The 19,436-nt window shown below is 52.1% G+C and overlaps 1 protein-coding gene across 2 annotated transcripts in view; it reads right to left on the bottom strand.

The window, feature by feature from the left end:
- OSBPL2 (oxysterol binding protein-like 2) overlaps positions 1 to 19,436 on the bottom strand; it is a 52,402-nt gene that overhangs the window by 19,306 nt on the left and 13,660 nt on the right. Inside the window, exons 2-6 of one of the 2 annotated variants that reach the window (XM_011992348.1) lie at positions 19,253 to 19,417; positions 15,361 to 15,469; positions 11,513 to 11,588; positions 3,267 to 3,401; positions 2,117 to 2,214 (exon numbers count right to left, since the gene is read on the bottom strand). In XM_011992348.1, coding sequence (XP_011847738.1) covers positions 2,117 to 2,214; positions 3,267 to 3,401; positions 11,513 to 11,588; positions 15,361 to 15,469; positions 19,253 to 19,289 — 455 coding nt within the window. In that variant the 5' untranslated portion in view covers positions 19,290 to 19,417. Of the gene's footprint in view, positions 1 to 2,116; positions 2,215 to 3,266; positions 3,402 to 10,497; positions 10,588 to 11,512; positions 11,589 to 15,360; positions 15,470 to 19,252; positions 19,418 to 19,436 lie in introns of those variants that run through there. The other variant, XM_011992349.1, reaches the window with a different exon arrangement.

The raw sequence follows: 19,436 nt of genomic DNA, 5'->3' as shown, positions 1-19,436 counted from the left end.
ACTTTAGCCCAGGAGGTTGAGGCTACAGTGAGCCATGATCATGTCACTGCACTTCAGCCTGGGGGACAGAGCAAGACCCCATCTCAAAAAAAAAAAAGGAGTACGAAACTGACATGTTGAAGTGCTGCAACATGAAAAATGTGTCTTAGAATCCATGAAACACTGTAATTTAGAAAAAGTTTTTAATATCACAGGAAAATTATGACATACTGTTAAATAAAAAGGGATACAAATTAACATCATATTTTGAAACACACACAAAAGAAAGTCTAACAAAATGCTGACAGCTATCTTTATTTTTTTAAGGAGACAGGGTCTGGCTCTGTAGTCCAGCTTAGAGTGCAGTGGCACGATCACTGTAACTTTGAACTCCTGGGCTCGAGTGATGCTCCTGCCTCAGCCTCCCAGGTTGCTGGGATTATAGGCATGAGCCTAGTCAGCTATTGTCTTTTATGGGATTATGCCTGATTTATCTTTTCTACCCTTCTCAATGTTACACATTTTCAATAAAGAGCACATTCTTATTATTAAAAAACAAATAGACTTCATAATAAAATAACCCAACAGAATATCAACTAAACCAGAATCCAAATAAGAGGCTAATTGTTTTGGCTCAACTCCCTTTTTCATAGAAAAATAATAAAACAAGATGATAAAGGAGCCTGCCTTCCCTCCTGTCTGCACTCTGTTCCTGGGCAGGGAGGCGTGCAGCCCAGCACCCTGTAGCAAACAGCTTGCATTCTGCACAGCAGGCTTGTCTAGATAACCACCCACGCCCCTCCAGCAAGCTCCTTCTCCCCAGGCAGGTGGAGCGAGCTCTGTGTGCTGGGCTACCTCGACAGTCGGAGGAGTGAAGGGCGTCCCACCAGCAAGCTCCTTCTCCCCCGGCAGGCGGAGCGAGCTCTGTGTGCTGGGCTACCAGACAGTCAGAGGAGTGAAGGGTGCAGCTGAGAGTGCCCTGCCCCTCCCTCCTTCAGTACCATAGCTTAGCCCTGTCACAGAGACAGGGGCTCAACTGTGCTCCGCTGACTCTCCCTACACATCTGCCCGTGGGCACCCGCATGCATCTACAAGAGAATGAGGGGGTCCACGGGCAGTGGAATAAAAATCATTTTAGACATCACCAAACGGCCCTGAAGGAAGCCACACACATCTATTCCCTCATCCACAGCCACCCGGAGCCCCAGCCAGGCTGCTCGATGGCTGAGGAATTACCACACTGCCACACTCATGCTGCGGTCTGGCCTGCTTCTGACTTCCTTTGTTGGTTTGGGTAGGCACTGTCACCGGGGCAGAATCCCAGGATGATTCTGTGAATAACCACAGCAGTCTCCGGGGCAACCAGGTGGGTGAAGAGAACCCCAACCAGTCCTTTCAGAGGCCCAGCCGCAGACAATGTGATATGGGGCCTGGCTGGACCTCTGGGGTCAGAGTTCTGGGACTTGGAGTCAGTCTCAGGTCTGTAAGGTGAGGGCCACCAGAGACAGGAGGGAAGCTGAGGGGACTCTAGGAAGGGACAGCAACGCTGCCTAGAAGAAAGTTCCATAGGAAGAAGTTTCAGGGATGTCTGGAGATGAGGCGTGGTCTGGTTAACTCTCCCTTGGCCAGGGCCGTCTGACCATTGCTAAAACTCTGGGGAGGCTGTGTGGTGGCAAACGTGGCCTTGGCAGTGAAACTCCTCTTTGCAATCATTCCTGTCTCTGGATTTACCTGCTTTTTCAATAGCATTCACTGAATACTTTGGTAAAACAGCCTAGTTTTGCTCATTAGTACCTATTTCCATTTTCGGTGAAACTCACAACAATCCTACACATTTCACAGACGTTGCACACACACGGAAGCGTCTACGGTACACGCTGTCTCCACGCTTGAGTCAAACACACTAAAATATCTCATTGCCAATGCTTTACACTCACTCAGACACCGTGGCACTGTTAGCACAACACCCCATGTGTGTGAAACATCTCGCCTACAGCATCCAAACGCTTTAGTGAGCTCTTAATTCAAACAGTTTATTCTCAGAGCAGTGGAATCAATGCTAGTGAAAGAATCAAACTCATCTGTCATCCAAGGAATTCCATTTACAAGATATTTATGATGGGCCTTTTTCCCTTACCTGATTAATTCATACGTTTCTCCCAAGAGTGGATTAAATGGTTTGCCGGTCCTCTCCCACTGGGAAGCCACGGCCGAAACAGCAAAAGCAGCCACAGACTGTAAATAATCCACAGGACGGGCAGGAACAGCTTCAGTTAGGAAATGCGCCGGAGAAGACGGCCTCTCGTGGAGGGCGGTGGGCACCTGGTTTCTGTCACTATTTGTTCCGTGTGATTTTTCAATTTTCTCCAAGCAGTGTGTCTGAGATTATAGGACTTCCAGGGAACGCCCTTCATCACCCGCCACTCCGTCGACAGCACAGAAAGAAGGAACTGGGTGCTGCCTTCCACCCCCGGGGCCGCGCCCTTCCTGGCAGACGCTGCAACAATGTCAGTCACTCTGTCTCACATGCACACACAAGGCCACACACTCAACACGCACACCCCAAGCACGTATTCACAGAGGCATGCGCACACACGCGCACAGGGACACGCACTATGTGCGCCCACAGTCACACACTTGTATTTTGTTATTTTTTAGATACAGGGTCTCACTCCATCACCCAGGCTGGAGTGCAGTGGCGTTATCATAGCTCACTGTAGCCTCTAGCTCCTGGGCACAAGTGATCCTCTCTCATCAGCCTCCCAAGTAGCTGGCGTTGCAGGCATGCACCACTGCACCTGCCTAAATTTGAAAAAAAATTTTGTAGAGATGTGGTCTCACTGTGTTGCCTAGGCTGGTCTCAACCTCCAGGAGCGATTCATCCGCTCAGCCTCCCAAAGTATTGAGATTACAGGCGTGAGCCACCGTGCATGCCCAGCCCACAGTCACACACATACACACACACGGGGCGCGGTGGTACAACAGGACCCCAGAGGAGCCCGAGGGCAAAGCCCGCCACCACCTTCCGTTCCAAGAGGCGGAGACTCCCGGCGGGAGGCGGCAGCAGGGAGCTCTTGGGGCCACTGAGAGCTCAATGGCATTTCCTGCAAGTTCTGTCATCATATACCTGGACAAATGCCACGGCTGCCAGGCAGGATGGCACTGAACACTGGGGGCAGCTGTGCGAGCCCTTCTCACAGATGCCCGGGGCCCCAAGACTGTGTGGCCAGACATTCAAGGGGTGTCACTTTCGTGACAAACTCCCGCCTGGCACTCCTAAGGCCCACCTGCATCCTCTCCAGGGGCTGGGGCTGGCAGGAGGCCCTGTGGATGAGGTACACGTGCTCCATGTACTCTGTGATCCGCTGCAGGAAGCTCAGAGGCTCATTGAAGGCAATTGGCATCGTGATCTTGGACAGCTCCTGAAAAGATGGGGAAGACCCGCTGGTTACTGTTGCCTTCCTGACACCGCGGGGCTGCTCCATGCCCCTGCTCTGAGCATTCCTTTATGGAGCTGCAGACTCTGGGGTTGAACCGGATCTTCAAACCCCCCATGGGTGAGCCACTCCCTGCCCCATCAGCCCTGCCCTGTGAGCCTCGCTGCCATAAGACCTAACTCACAATCTGCGCTGAGCCTGCAGAGGTCTCTGGCGTGACACCCTGAATCCTCTCTGCCTCCTCAGCCCACTGCCCCATTCCCGACACACAGACTGCCACAGGGGCTCCTGGGCCCACCCACGCCCCCTCCCCGACTCCACATCTTCTCCACCCCACTTCCAGAGTAGTGGCCCAGGCTGGGCACGGTGGCTCAGGCCTATAATATGAGCATCCTGGGAGGCCGAGGTGGGCAGATCCCTTGAGGTCAGGAGTTCAACACCAGCCTGGCCAACATGGTGAAACCCCGTTTATAATAAAATTACAAAAATTAGCCATGCATGATGGCGCACACCTGTAATCCCAGCTACTCGGGAGGCTGAGGCAGGAAAATCGCTTGAACCCAGGAGGTGAAGGTTGCAGTGAGCCGAGATTGTGCTATTACACTCCAGCCTGGGAGACAGAGCCAGACTCTGTCTCAAAAACAAACAAACAAACAAAAAACAAAGTAGTGGTCCCAAAGTAGAGCCACCCACGCCATTAAAAATAGTCCCTGGCTTCCCATCCCCTCCAGGATGCCACGGACATGCCTGAACCTGGCAAATGAGGTCTCCTATAACATGGCTCCATGCAGCTTTCCCCTAAGGCCTTCCAAGTTGGCAAAGGTGCCTCAGGTGTCTGCTCCCAGGCCCCGGGCAGCACAGAGCAGGTGCATGGCTTAGTGGTGGAAGCTGGGAAGGTGCCAAGGGGACAAGTGCCCACAGGGGCCACTCTTCCTGCTGGGCTTCTAGGAAAGGGATCCCAACAGCTGGGCAGCATGCATTCCAGGAAGGCATAGCTGTGTACCTCAGGGCAGGCTCTTCAGGAAGGAGCAGGGTCTGGGGTGGCCAAAGCAGAGGCAGAGGGAGAGGGATAAGGAGAGGACCCAAGTTCCCAAAACTCAGCGTCCGTGCTGGGAGGGGGGCTCTGCTCAGACGCTGGGTCAAAGACAAGTGCAGGGACCGAGGCTGAGAGTACAGGGCAGACACACAGAGCCTGCAGCTCAGGCTGCTGCAGGGGCGAGCAGGCCCCAGATGGCACCGGACACACAGGGACTGTGGGCTTAGGAGGGGCTAGAACTGGATTCCAACTGAGGCAGCCCCAGCACGTGGGTGTGGCCAAGACTGTACAAGGGAATGTGGCTGCTGAGGAAAGCAGGAAGAGATGTGACCCTCATGATCAGAGCTCAGCACTGCAGGAGCACGTGGGAGAGAAAGAAAGAAGCCCCGAAAGAATGAGCAGAAAAGCAGACAGATGGAGGAGCATTTGCAATTTACATTCCAGACCAGGGTCAACAGCCCTCCCATGCTCTAAACACCTGGTGAACTAGAAGAAGCCACAGTCCACAGCGGCCAGAGATGGGGCCAGGGAGGCCAGAAAGGAAGTGCAGCCGGCGGCCCTGAGCACTGGGGAGACGCTGCCTTGCTCAGGCAGGAGAGATGGTATTGCAACTGCGTGCAGCTCCCACCTGGAGAAAGCCCCCTGGCTGTTGTGGAAATGCACACTGATGCAGCCCCACAGAGAGGACCGGGCCGCTTCCAGCAAACTCTACGGGTATCTGCCCCTGACCGAGCAGCCCCACTTCTAGGAACCTACACGCAGGGCTTTTTACCCCCCAGAGCCTCGGCCAAACACACACGCAGGGCTCTCTGCTGCAGCACGACTGGATCCATGAAAGACCAAAAATGACCCGTATGTCCAACAACAGAGCACCAGTCCAATGAGCGAGGGGGCAGCCATGTGAGGGAGCGCCATGCCATTAAAAGATTAAGAAGTCAGCTAAGCGAGATGGCTCATGCCTGTAATCCCAACACTTTTGGAGGCCAAAGCAGGGAGGACCACTTGAGGCCAGGAGTTTAAGACCAGCCTGGGCAACAAAGTGAGACCCTGTTCTCTACAAAAAAAAAAAAAAATTTTTTTGAGTTGGAGTCTCGCACTGTCACCTGGGCAGCAGTGCAATGGCGCGATCTCAGTTCACTGCAACCTCTCTGCCTCCTGGGTTCAAGAGACTCTCCTGCCTCAGCCTCCCGAGTAGCTAGGATTACAGGCATGCAGTGCTACACCCAGCTAATTTTTTGCATTTTTAGTAGAGACGGGGTTTTACTATGTTGGCCAGGCTGGTCTCGAACTCCTGACTTCATGATCCGCCTGCCTCGGCCTCCCAAAGTGCTGGGATTACAGGCGTGAGCCACTGCCAAAAATTTTTTTAAAAGTAGCTGGGCATAGTGTTGGGTGCCTGTAGTCCCAGCTACTCCAGAGGCTCATGTAGGAGGTTCACTTAAGCCCAGGAGATTGAAGTTACGGTGAGCCATGATCCTCCCACTGCACTCCAGCCTGGGTGACAAAGCAAGACTCAGTCTCTAAAAAGAAATAATTAATTAATTAATTAAGAAGTCACTGCATATTGCTATAGATATACCACCGAATCTGAAAAGGTGGAGAAAGTCTCTCATTTACATAAAGAAGTGGGGAGAAGATATACACAGAATCAGCTGTGTGATGCATGAAAGATGTGCCCTAAACGTGGCTCCTGGTCACCTGTGGGGAAAGCAGAGAGCACCAGGAGGGCACAGGGACAGGAACCCGACCCTCCTGGAATACACTTTACGTGATAAATTTGACGCAGGACCCATAATTTAAAAAGAAAATTAAGCCGGGCGCGGTGGCTCAAGCCTGTAATCCCAGCACTTTGGGAGGCTGAGACGGGCGGATCATGAGGTCAGGAGATCGAGACCATCCCGGCTAACACGGTGAAACCCTGTCTCTACTAAAAATACAAAAAACTAGCCGGGCGAGGTGGCGGGCACCTGTAGTCCCAGCTACTCGGGAGGCTGAGGCAGGAGAATCACTTGAACCCAGGAGGCAGAGGTTGCAGTGAGCTGAGATTGCACCACTGCACTCCAGCCTAGGTGACAGAGCAAGACTCCTTCTCAAAAAAAAAAAAAAAAAAAAGAAAATTAAATTTTAAAAAGTCATCTCTCAGGCTGGTGCGGTGGCTCATGCCTGTAATCCCAGCACTTTGGGAGGCCGAGGCGGGTGGATCATGAGGTCAGGAGATCGAGACCATCCCGGCTAACACGGTGAAACCCTGTCTCTACTAAAAATACAAAAAACTAGCCGGGCGGGGGTGGCGGGCACCTGTAGTCCCAGCTACTCGGGAGGCTGAGGCAGGAGAATGGCGTAAACCCGGGAGGCGGAGCTTGCAGTGAGCTGAGATCTGGCCACTGCACTCCAGCCTGGGGGACAGAGCGAGACTCCGTCCAAAAAAAAAAAAAAAAAAAAGAAAATTAAATTTTAAAAAGTCATCTCTCAGGCTGGTGCGGTGGCTCATGCCTGTAATCCCAGCACTTTGGGAGGCCGAGGCGGGTGGATCACAAGGTCAGAAGTTCGAGACCATCCTGGCTAACACGGTGAAACCCTGTCTCTACTAAAAATACAAAAAACTAGCCGGGCGAGGTGGCGGGCACCTGTAGTCCCAGCTACTCGGGAGGCTGAGGCAGGAGAATCACTTGAACCCAGGAGGCAGAGGTTGCAGTGAGCCGAGATTGCACCACTGCACTCCAGCCTAGGTGACAGAGCAAGACTCCTTCTCAAAAAAAAAAAAAAAAAAAGCAGGCATTTGAGATACGCCCTGAGGACAAAGACAACTGGCAACTGCAGGAGCCACAGACATGCGCCATCTCAGCAAAGACACTGTCAGCAGCAGAGCTGGTCCCGCAGGTATGTGGGGCAAAGTGAGTGAGTCACAACTACGTGCTGGTCTAAATCTATCCTCGCCAGGGCTGCCGAAAACTGGGACTGTCAGTGAGGGAGAAAAGAGATGCAGACACGAGGCCGCAGAGGTGAGGTGGAGCCTGCTGGCCCAAATTGGAAGCATCACCGAAACAAACAAAAACACAGTTCCTAGCTGTAGGAACAGCCCTCGAAATAAGACCACCCCAGTGGCCTCCTCAGAGCCTGGCTGTGCTCCTGAATTCTCCTTCTCTCCCTGGACAAGTAGCTGATTCCACACCCCAGACAGTAAATGCACAGGAGAGGCCTGAAGCTCCTTTTGTAAAGGACTCCAGGCCACCTTGAATAGACTCTCACTGACCAAAGATGGAACAATTTGTGGACTGGAAGACATCAATAAGTTAAATGCTAGGAGGTAAACAAAAGACAAACTAGCTGGTTACATGAGTCACACTGGATGACGCCAGTGAAAGAACACATTATGTGAAAACTTCAATAAGGAGGAAGAATCGCTCACTGGTCCTGACTTTCCTACATAAACTGCATTTACAGCGAAGGAAGTGGAGCCTCTCACCACAGAAATATCCCTGGCAATCAATAAAGGGTGATCACGTTGGCACAGCTCCAACTAGCATGTCCTCCTGAGTTAACGGACCCAGGCTCTGAGTGCTCACAGCTGTTTTTGTTAGAGACAGGGTCTCGCTCTGCCACCCGGGCTGGGGCACAGTAATGTGATCACTGGTCACTGCAGCCTCAACCTCTCAGGCTCAAGCGATCCTCCTGTATCAGCCACCTGAGTAGCTGGGAGCCTGGGCATGGACCACCATGCCCGGCTATTTATTTTTTGTAGAGATCGGATCTCACTTTGTTGCCCGGGCTGGTTCTGAACCCCTGGCCTGGAGCGATCCTCTTGCCTCAGCCTCTGACAGGGATTATAGGCATGAGCCGCCGCACGCCTGACCTGCCCACAGCTTTTAAATTCAGAGAAAGAGCAACAAAAAGGCTTCCTGACAGAGGGACACAAACAAGGTCCACACAGGACTGCAAACAGCAGACAGCAACACGTGAGACCACTGGACATTTGAACACAGAGCGAGTATCTGATGATATTAAATAACTTTCTAAAGTTATTTTCTAAAGTATAATAATATCATAGTCACATTAAAAAAGAATCCTTATCCTTTAAGTATATGTAAGAAATATTTACAAACAAAAAGATGTCTGGAATTAAAATATGAGGGAGGAGAGAAGCAGGGGGGTGTGGACCAAACAGAACGAGCCACAGCCAATAACTGTGGATCCAGAACGAGCCACAGCCAATCACTGCGGATCCAGAATGAGCAACAGCCAATCAGTACAGATCCAGAAAGAGCCACAGCCAATCACTGCGGATCCAGCTACGGGGACATGGGCTCGCCACTGTCTGTCCACGTCTGTCTGTGTTGGGACTGTCCATGCTGCCAAGTGTGCTTGTGTTTTTTCAATACAAGCTGAGAAGTAGTAAAAAGAGAGGAGTGCCACCAAAACCTCCAGAGGCGAGTGTTTCGAAGTGAAGTGTGAGGGGTGGAGCCACCCCGCAAGGCCCCTCCCAGCACCTTTCCACTACGCCTGCCAGTCCTACACGCTCACATGCAACTTTCACCTCAATCCCTCCACAACCCTCACCTAGGGAATGCAGTTTACATCATTTCATGTTGTTGAAAAGATGCTTTTGGTCCCAGAATCTTTATTTTTTTTAAGAGACAAGGTTTCCCTCTGTTATGTAGGCTCGAGTACAGTGGTGAAATCACGGTTCACTGCAGCCTCAAACTCCCAGACTCAAGCCATCCTCCTGTCTCAGCCTCCTGAGTAACTGGGACTACAGACATGTGCCAACACACCTGGCTAATTTTAAAAATTTTTTTGTAGAGATGGGGTCTCACTGTGTTGCCCAGGCTCTGGTCTCAAACTCCTGGCCTCAAGCGATTCTCTTCCCTCAGCTTTCCAAAGCACTAGGATTACAGGCATGAGCTACTACCACACCCAGCCTGTCTTAGAATTTAAAAGAGTCAAAATTAGGTGGTTTGTCAAGTTCACAAAAAGACTTTCATCATCTATACCAAGACAGATATTTTTGTCAAGACCTGAATTAGCCACATAGTCAAAAATGTACAGAAAACACTGCTGAAGGAGAAAAAAAATCTCAAATGGTTTATTTTAAAAGAAACATACAGATATATACAGAAATACAGATGTGTATGCATGAGCATTAGCACACTCGTATTTTCCAGCGCCATCTGCTGAGAGGGCCTGCAGGCAATGATACCTCAGCAGCAATGAGCTCACCCAGCACCGGGTCGTGGTTTCTAAACACTATTACCCAGTGAATGGGCTCCCTGGGGAAGTGGCTGATTCCAGGGTTAAGGCAGGGAAAATATAAGCTGAACTAGATTATCCTTTAGTGCCTGAAATAAGTGTTCAGAAAAGGATGGGGGTTCAGCAGAAGCGGGAAAACCAACCTGGAAGAACTCTCAATGCCAAAGGTAGAACAATTTGAGCAATTACGTAAATAAGGACTATACTGGAATTCAACTCACAGAAAATACATGCTCATGAGTCCATACTAATACAAATAAATAACGAATAAATACATAATTAGGGGAGAAGGGACAGCTCTCCTTTACAGAACAATTCCAATTAATAAAGGTAGAAGACAGAATGAGAATAGAAAATCCCCATTAGAATGATTTCAATAAAACCCACCAATGGATGCCACAATTAGCAAGCAGAATCCAAGTGTCTCCCCCAAAACACTGATTACAAAGAGAAACGCAGCAACTCTGCAGTGGAGACACTTGATCAGGTTAACCAAGTGATCAGGTTAACAGTCCCCCTAACAAGACACGTGGATATCACAGAGTCCCTCAGACCAGGCCCTGGCAAGGGTACCTCACTACTGTGTGTGCCAAAAACACAGAACCTCATTCTAAGAAGAAAACATCAGACAAACTCAAGTTAAGGAAAAGTCCACTAAGTAACAGACCAGAGCAGCTGTCACCAAGTGGAGAAGCCCAAATGCCATGAGGGTCCTGGGACAGGAAAGGACGTTGGGGACACTGAGGAAATACAAGTGACATGTGGAGCTAAGATGCATTTCTTGCTTCGGTCACTGACCTATGGTTACTCCGAGAGATGCCAGCATCAGGGGAGCTGGGTGGTGGGTTTACAGGAATGCTCTGTGCTATTTTGTGATTTTCCTTAAGTCTAAAATTATTTCAAAATAAAAAGTTGAGAAAAAATGAAGTTCCCTCTGGAAAAAAAAGGACTAAAACATAAGGGCAAAAAATCACCGGCACTAGAAGACGTGGTCTGAGCAAGAGTGACATCGTGTATCCCCAGGCCATTTGAGTTTTCAGTCATTGAGCGCTGGCCCAGGACCCAGTAAGGTACAGAAGGCGCAGGACACTCCCCGCCCCCGTGAGGCACCGCTTGTTCTCACAGTCAGGAAAGATCGTGAAAGGGAAAGTCTATAACTTCTGGGCCCTCATTACCCAGCTAGTTCTTCTGTCCCAAACCCTGAGCCCCTGACAAAGGCTGACGCCCCTCCTGCAGCTCAGCATGTGGCCGTGAAGGGTGCCACGGAAGCCCCACCCACCTCACACAGGACACAGGGCTGGACGGGTACCTGCAGGATGGTTCCTATGTCCCGTTTCACCTACAGAACACCTCTTCCCCTGACGTGCTTGTTCTTTGCCTGTTTTACTGTCTTAATCTCATGCTGTTTATAAACAGGAGAGTGCATTTTTTCTTTTTTCTTTTTTTTTTTGAGACGGAATCTCACTCTTGTCACTCAGCCTGGAGTACAATGGCGCAATCTCGGCTCACTGTAACCTCCGTCTCTCAGGTTCAAGCAATTCTCCTGCCTCAGCCCCCCAAGTAAATGGGATTACAGGCATGCGCCACCATGCCCGGCTCTTTGTATTTTTGGTAGAGACGGGGTTTCTCCATGTTGGCCAGGCCAGTCTTAAACTCCCGACCTCAGGTGATCCACCCACCTCAGCTTCCCAAAGTGCTGGGATTACAGGCATGTGCCCGGCAAGAGCGCATTTTCTTAAATCACTAGCACTGCAATACCTTCCCAGGAGTCAGTGGTGCAGCCCCACGCGTGAGCATGGGTCCCCGGACTCACCAGGCCGACACACTTCTTTAGAATGGTCCACACGCTGAAATCACTTCTGCTGAACATGGGAGCTGGCAGTGACGTCCTGTGGGGCATGAAAGGGGTGTGTGTGGGTGAATTCAACACAGGACTCCGACCACTCAAGGTGGCCGCACTCAATGACCATTTCTCTTTAATTCTGACACTTAAACATTGGCATTTCTGCATTCTGGCATGCCTAGGGACACACGGATATGGCTGCTGCGAGAGGCCTTCCACACCCATGTTCCCAGGACCTCCCAGGAATGGTCATGACAACAAAGATGGCTGGCTCTGCAGTCTTGGCCCCACAGTGGCCGTGCTGTTGTTTCCTCCCAGAGCTGGGAGACAGGGCAGCAGCACGGAGTCCCTCTGCCTGCACAGTTCACAGCCTTCTGGGGGCTCCTGGTGGGTCCTTGGGGCAGCAGCCAGACCACAGGCAGAGGTCAGGCCACGAGGGCACCAAGAGTGACCCAAACTAAAAGCTTTTCAGTCCTTTAAATTTGTGTTTGCCTTCCTGAGGAGCATTTCTTTCTAGGTAATCTTCCAGTCGGCTGCAAGGGGGAGCCCACGCCATCACGCTTGCACCAGGAGACCCTCACCCCCACCGCTGCTCACCGCTGATCGACCTGGGGACCACTGACCCGGGGCCCTGGACTCCCCGCCAGGAACGTGGAGCTGGAATGAGACACTGTCTCCATCTAGGAGGGGAGTGCCTGAATGGAGACATAAACTTGGATTTGGGGAGAGGCGTGCCAAACCCACACAGGACACCACAGAGGAGGGTGCAAAGAAGGTGCTGCAGAGTGGGGGCCCAGGGCTCCCTGCTGCTCACAGCCCTCCAGGGACACCCCAGGGCTCTCCTGCTGAACTCCCATTTCATGGAAGCTGCTTTGAGGGGTGTTTTGCCTCGCACCCAGCAAAACCTTGACACCGACACTCTGGAGTGATGAAAGCACATGCTTTTGCCTGCTCTGCTCCTGAGCTATGCCCCGGGAATGCCACATCAGGGCAGCTGGGTCAGGACACACCACTGGTGTCAGGGGGCAGGAGGGAGAGGACACGGCAGCTGTGAGGCAGGGTGGAAAATAAAATGAACATCTGCTGAGTGCCAGGCCCGGGCTGCTGGAAGCCAGCACCCAGCTCTGCTCTGCCATCATCCATGCACTCATTCAGGGAATACTCTGTGATTCGGGGGTGCTACCAGGAGGGGAATGTGGCTCTGCAGAGGGCCAGGTCACATCCCCCAAGGATATAACCCTGCATGGAGATGGGATGCACAGGAGCTACAGACATGAAGGAGGAGAAGAGAGGCCCCAGGCCAAGGGAGCAGAGGGAGCTGATGCACCAGAGGACCTGAAAGAGGCCCCTGCAGCTGGGGCAGGAGGCAACAGGGCTCAGGCCTGGGCCCGAGGGCCTAGGTGAGGGTGCTGGCCTTCATCCTAAGAGGTGAGTGACCACATGGTGCACTGTCCACGCTGGGTCATTTCTTCCAGTGGAACAGGGCACCATTCACAGCTCTGTAGGACCAGGAGTGTGAGGCCGGCCATGTGGCCATCCTGCCTGAGTTTTAGGCAGAGGGTGACGGAGTAGGGGGTTCAGATCTGCCTTCTGAAAAACGCCTCTGGGCTGGGCATGGTGGCTCCCACCTGTAATCACAATACTTTGGGAGGCCAAGGCAGGTGGATCACTGGAGGAGCTCGAGACTAGCCTGGCCAACATGGCAAAACATTGTCTCTACTAAAAATACAAAAATTAGCCAGGCATGGTGATGTATGCCTGTAATCCCAGCAACTTGGGAGGCTGAGGCAAGAGAATCACCTGAATCTAGGAGGCAGAGGTTGTAGTGAGCCGAGATCGCACCACTGGAGCTGCTCCAGCCTGGGTGACAGAGTGAGACTCCATCTCAGAAACAATAAATACATATATACACAAATGCCTCTGCACAACAGCTGGAATAAAAGGCAGGGATGTAGAGGTCACTCTGGAAACGGGTGGCTGGGTAGACAGGCATGTGGCAGAGAAGACAGAAGAACTGAAGGACCCAACAGCACTGAAAATGGCCAGTCAGGGCTAGAAAACAGGGATGCAGAAGGAGCAGGGGTGGGGGCTCCCATATCTGTGGGGTGAGAGAATGAACAAACAACAGGTGAGATGCACACGTGGGCGCCCGAGTGGACCCACCAAGCAGGGGTGTGGGCCTGCAGCTCGAAGGAGAGCCTGAGGCCAGGCTGGAGCAGCTCCCTGGAGCTGAGACACACATCAGCAGCTGTGGCTGGAGCCCGCAATGCAATGCCACCAGCTCCAGGGCCACTGCCTGCCCCACCTGACACTTGTCCTGACTTCGTGTTTTTTTTTTTTTTTTTGAGACGGAGTCTCGCTCTGTCACCCAGGCTGGAGTGCAGTGGCCGGATCTCAGCTCACTGCAAGCTCCGCCTCCCGGGTTCAGGCCATTCTCCTGCCTCAGCTTCCCGAGTAGCTGAGACTATAGGTGCCCACCACCATGCCTGGCTAATTTTTTTGTATTTTTTGTAGTTTTTTGTATTTTTTAGTAGAGATGGGGTTTCACCGTTTTAGCCAGGATGGTCTCGATCTCCTGACCTCGTGATCCGCCCGTCTCGGCCTCCCAAAGTGCTGGGATTACAGGCTTGAGTCACCGGGCCCGGCCTTTTTTTTTTTGTTTTTGAGATGGAGTCTCGCTCTGTCACCCAGGCTGGAGTGCAGTGGCGTGATCTCAGCTCACTGCAACCTCCGCCTCCCGGGTTCAAGTGATTCCCCTGCCTCAGCCTCCCAAGTAGCCAGGACTACAGATGTGCACAACTACACCGGGCTAATTTTTTGTATTTTAGTAGAGACAGGGTTTCTCCATGTTAGCCAGGATAGTCTCGATCTCCTGACCTCATGATCCGGCCGCCTCGGCCTCCCAAAGGGCTGGGATTACAGGCATGAGCTACCGCGCCCGGCTCGTGCTTCTATCAACAAAGACTGAAGACTTCTTCCTGTTTTTTGCTTTTTTTTTTTGAGACTTTGAGACAGGGTCTTGCTCTGTTGCCCACACTAGAGTGCAGTGGCGCCATCACAGCTCACCATAGCCTCAAACTCCTGGGCTCAAGGGATACTCCTGACTCAGCCTCCCAAGTAGCTGGGACCACAGGCGTGCACCACCATGCCCAGCTAATTATTTTAATTTTTTTGTAGTGGTGGGGTCTTGCCATGTTGCCCAGGCTGGTCTCCAACTCCTGGGCTCAAGTGATCCACCTGTCTCAGCCTCCCAAAGTGCTGGGATTACAGGCATGAGCCACCACGCCCAGCCAAGGACTGAAGACTTCTCATGATGGCCACTGCCATCGGACTCTACCTATATGAAAACGAACGTGGTGGAGGAGGAAAGGGAAATGGGGTCTTGCTACATCAAGCAAATGAAACCCTTCTCGTCCTGTAGGGGTCAGAGCTGAACACACCGCAATAGAACTCCGAAGAGACAGAGGATGAACTTGGCTGCCCATGGAAGATCAGGAGTATCTGTAGGAAATCAGCAAGGGGTCTGATGATCAAAACGCCATGTACTGTTTGCGGCATTTCTTAGCTGGGGAAAGGCACTGCTCATAAAATTGCCATCTGCTGATTCCCGGAGCCGAGAGAGGCATGGAGTCTCTCAGAACGCTTGCTGCCGGACACAGGAGGCTGGCCGGACACAGGAGGCTGGCCGGACGGGAAGGCCAGGCAGCCGTGGGGACGCCGCTCCAGCTCAATGCTCGTGAGGGCTGAGGGTACCCTGAAGAGTGTTTTTGGGGTGATTACAGACGCATTTTAGAAACAATAGATGTGAGAGAACATACCTGTGTTTCTGAATTCCATTCTCTTGAGAGGGCCTCTCCCCAATTTTCCCAATCCTATTATTTTTGCTGGTGTCCAAGTCAATCATTCCCGTGACTTTCTGATGTGCCTCTGAAAATTCCCCAGAAGAGTTATCAGAATCAAAGCCTGTGCGAGACAAGAAAATGGTAATTTTCGCTGGACCTGGAAGATTTTTTAAAAGCCTGCCTCCAAGAATTCTGACTATGCAAGCAGATGACTAAAGCTCTAAGTTGTTTGAATGGACACATGTGGAAGAATTAACTCTGGTTCCCCCGAAGTAGACAGAAGTAGACAGGGTGCAGAGAGAACAGGGGCACACCAGGGAGCTTCCCACCTAAAGGCCACTCCCAGCGAGCTCCAGCGCCCAGGCTCCTCCCACACTTGTGACTTGAGGTCCAGTTCCAGGCCCCGAGTTTCATCTCCCACAGGAACCTTTCGTCATTTTTATCTGTGACTTGCATGCTCTGGGTGGGGCACTTCTATCGGATTCAAACCCACCCCAAGGCTGCAACGTGCCCGTTGTGGCTCAGGGCTTGTGACCAAGCTCCGCACCTTGGTCTGAAACACGCCTGCTGACAATGTTTCGAGGGAGACCATCGTGGCAGGCAAAGGCACCACGAACCCGTACCCAGCTAGGGAACAGTCATGGAAGCGCCACACATGTGGCTGGACTTGGAGCGGACTCCGGATGAAGGGGGACTCTGGAGAAGGAGCTCTGTAGAATCTGCGTGAGATCCAGCCATGCACGTGCTCCTGGAGCAAAAGTCCTGGAGAAGAACGGCCGGCCGCTGCCCTGGCGGGGTGGGCCCCGCCCCAGGACAGAACGGGCGACTAGGGAACAGGAACATACATCTCCCTTCAACCCCTGTCAGTCTGAGTCGCTGGAAGGGCCAAGTTCTGCACCAGAGTCGGCTGGAGTGGGGGCTGGGGCCCCGCGATGAGTCAATTCCGTGGGGGCTCTGGGCCTGCAGGAGCCGGCGACCACCCAATGCTTCCAGGGGCTGAGGGCTCCACGTAAGGGGCACAGGCCCAGGAGGGTCAGGCAGACAACTGCGGTCGGACCCCACATGCGGACAAGCCTGCTACAGGCTCCACGAGAACAAAGCAAAGCTGCTGTGCCCTATCCCTCCACACGGCAGAGTTCATCCATAAAGGCAGTGCCGGGGTGGATGACATCGTGATTTTGAGAGAATGGGTTAAAAAGGAATCCTGAAATGGCCCACGGTGTCTGAAATAGCCTGCCACCTCTCGTGTTTTGCGCTCTGTCCCAAAAGCAACATCTCTAACTCCTCACTCTGAAGTTATCTTGAAAACATTCCCTACTTAAGGGAATTCCGGGGGGTGGGACCTGCCCCTGTCCAGAAGAATAAAGCAGCACATCCCTGGCAGCCACTGCAGCCTCTGACTCAGCCAACACTACACGGATGACCTCATAACATTCTAAGACACCGCATGCATTTATTGTAGAAAAACAGAAAATACAGACGAGCAAAGGAGGAAGCTGAGATCTCCTATCATCGGCTCCCTCGGAAACCCCGCTTTCTTTAGTCCCTCTGCGTTCATAGCCCTTAATCCCATACACACTGTTCATGTCCTCCAAACCTTTCCTTTGAATGGCACTGATTCTTAACACAAATTAAATGCCTAACGAGACCATTCATTTAATAACTGCTTAGTTTACATACTTTTGAAATCAGAGTTACAAAGTCAGATGGATATTATAGGCGGTGAAGGAGTCCAGAGTCTGCCTCTAACACAGGCATTCCATTGCATTAAGAGATGAAGTGGTTTTTTCCTTCCATTATTTGTTTTGAAGGCCAAGAATTGAGGGGAGAAATTCTTGTCACCTAGATATCTGTCCCTTCCATCTCACGCTTGGGGACACATGGAGAGGCCCTGCTGTGCAGGAGCAGTGCCCCACAGCCCTGTACACCCTGTGGCTCCTAGAACAGTGGAGTCCATCTGAGCACCACATCACACACTGCTGGGGCCTCTGGGAAGTCACGGCAAACTGACTCAAAAAGCTCAGAGGTGACCGGGAACGGTGGCTAATGCCTGTAATCCTAGCACTTTGGGAGGCCGAGGTGGGCAGATCACTTGAGGTCAGGAGTTCAAGACCAGCCTGGTCAACGTGGTGAAACCCCGTCTCTACTAAAAATACAAAAATTAGCTGGGCGTGGTGGTGGGCGCCTGCAATCCCAGCTACTCGGGAGGCTGAGGCAGGAGAACTGCTTGAACCCGTGAGGAGGAGGTTGCAGTGAGCTGAGATCATGCCACTGCACTCCAGCCTGGGCGACAGAGCAAGACTCTGGCTCAAAAAAAAAAAAACAGTTCAGAGGTATTTGGGAAAGTATCAGTCACACCAAGACCCCAGACAAAAAGGACATCCTATGAGACTCCCAGGAGAGGAGGGACCTCAAAGCTGCGCTCTCAGTGACAGACGTGGCACCCCACTCAAGGGCAACCTGAGGATGTGAGTGCCTGACAAGCCCTCCACTGTGTGGGGTTCAGCAGAGAACACAGAACGACCACGGATGAGGTGCAAGCTCCACAGACCCTCCTCTGAGAGTGCATCTGAGGAAAACACGCTGCAGATAATCTGGCTACGAAATCATGGAAAATGACTTAGAAATTCAGACTTTGAAGCCGGTAAGGAGTGCAGCATCCCCTTCTCCTGGGGTTTTGAATAAGAGTAAGTCAACCATCTTGGGCTGCCAGCGCAGGTATGGGAGCAGCACAGCCTCGGAACACTCAGTCCGCTCCAGCAGGGCCCCAGACCGGAGGTGCCACCAGAGCCATCAACGTGTCCTCAGGGCATGGCCACAGAGACCCTCCTGACACACCCACTCCAGCAGGGCCCCAGACCGGAGGTGCCACCAGAGCCATCAACGTGTCCTCAGGGCATGGCCACAGAGACCCTCCTGACACACCCACTCCAGCAGGGCCACAGACTGGAGGTGCCAACGGAGCCATCGACGTGTCCTTGGGGCCTGGCCACAGAGACCCTGACAGATCCTTGCGCGGCAGTAACTGCAGAAGTGCTTCTAAAGATGGTCACTAATTCCCGGCCTGTGGCCGCATTTCCAAAGCCACTCCCCTTTCTGATCCTGACACCTAAGGACAAGGGAACATCCAAGGGAATCTCCTGATGCCCCTGCCCACCAGCAATGGTCCTTTACAGAAAAAACAAGCGGAATTCCAGATGCCGACTCTGAGGCACAGAAGAGTGGAGAATGAACGTGAGAACCTGACAGACACAAGCTCAAAGGGTTTCAGGCTCTTCCCTGTGCCAGGAGAAGGGGCGGCTCTGGGAGGCCAAGCTGCCAGCCCTGCCCGCCCTTCCCTCTAGCCAGCCTGTCACATGCTCATGAGAGTGACTGGACGCCAAAATACATTCTTTTCAATCAAGCCACAGGATTTCATTTAGACCACAGGCTGCAGGCCGCCACTTTAAACCATCGTGCGAAACAGAACAATAACTGTGCTCTGCGGCTATGAGTGTGGCTAGGGAGCCAGGGTTTGCTGTCTGATGGGAGCGTCAAGCAGTGCCAGGCAAGACAGGGCCATCATATCCAGAACGTTCTCATCATGATGCAGGAATAAGAGAAAAAGATGGCCATCTCAGGAAACCAATGAAACTATCTGCACCCCAGGACACTCTTGGGAAGACTTAAATCCTGTCAGCCGAAGGCAAGGCTTTTCCCACCTCTGGGATGGACGTTAGATTTTGTTGAAGAGTCCGCGTTTGGGATCCTGAATGCTCCACGCACTGCTTTACTGAGCATCTTTACACCCCAAATGCCAGGCCCAACATCTGAATCCAGGGATGCTCATCCTTCCAGTACGCCCCTAGTTGGTTCTCTTTCAACTCACCTGTGACGGCATCAAAGAATTCTTCCTCTCCGTTCATCCTTCAGCAGCCAGCCTCCACTGCCCCTGACATGTGCTCTTCTACTGAATCATCATATCTGATCCACATCTACAGTGTAAGGAATTCCACGGACTTTCTCTTGGAAAAATCCAACGGACACTGAAGCTCTAAAGGGAACAAAATTTG

The sequence above is a fragment of the Mandrillus leucophaeus genome, unplaced genomic scaffold, assembly GCF_000951045.1.
Source record: "Mandrillus leucophaeus isolate KB7577 unplaced genomic scaffold, Mleu.le_1.0 Scaffold41, whole genome shotgun sequence".
Lineage (NCBI taxonomy): Eukaryota > Metazoa > Chordata > Mammalia > Primates > Cercopithecidae > Mandrillus > Mandrillus leucophaeus.
This window is presented reverse-complemented; position numbering and strand designations above follow the sequence as displayed.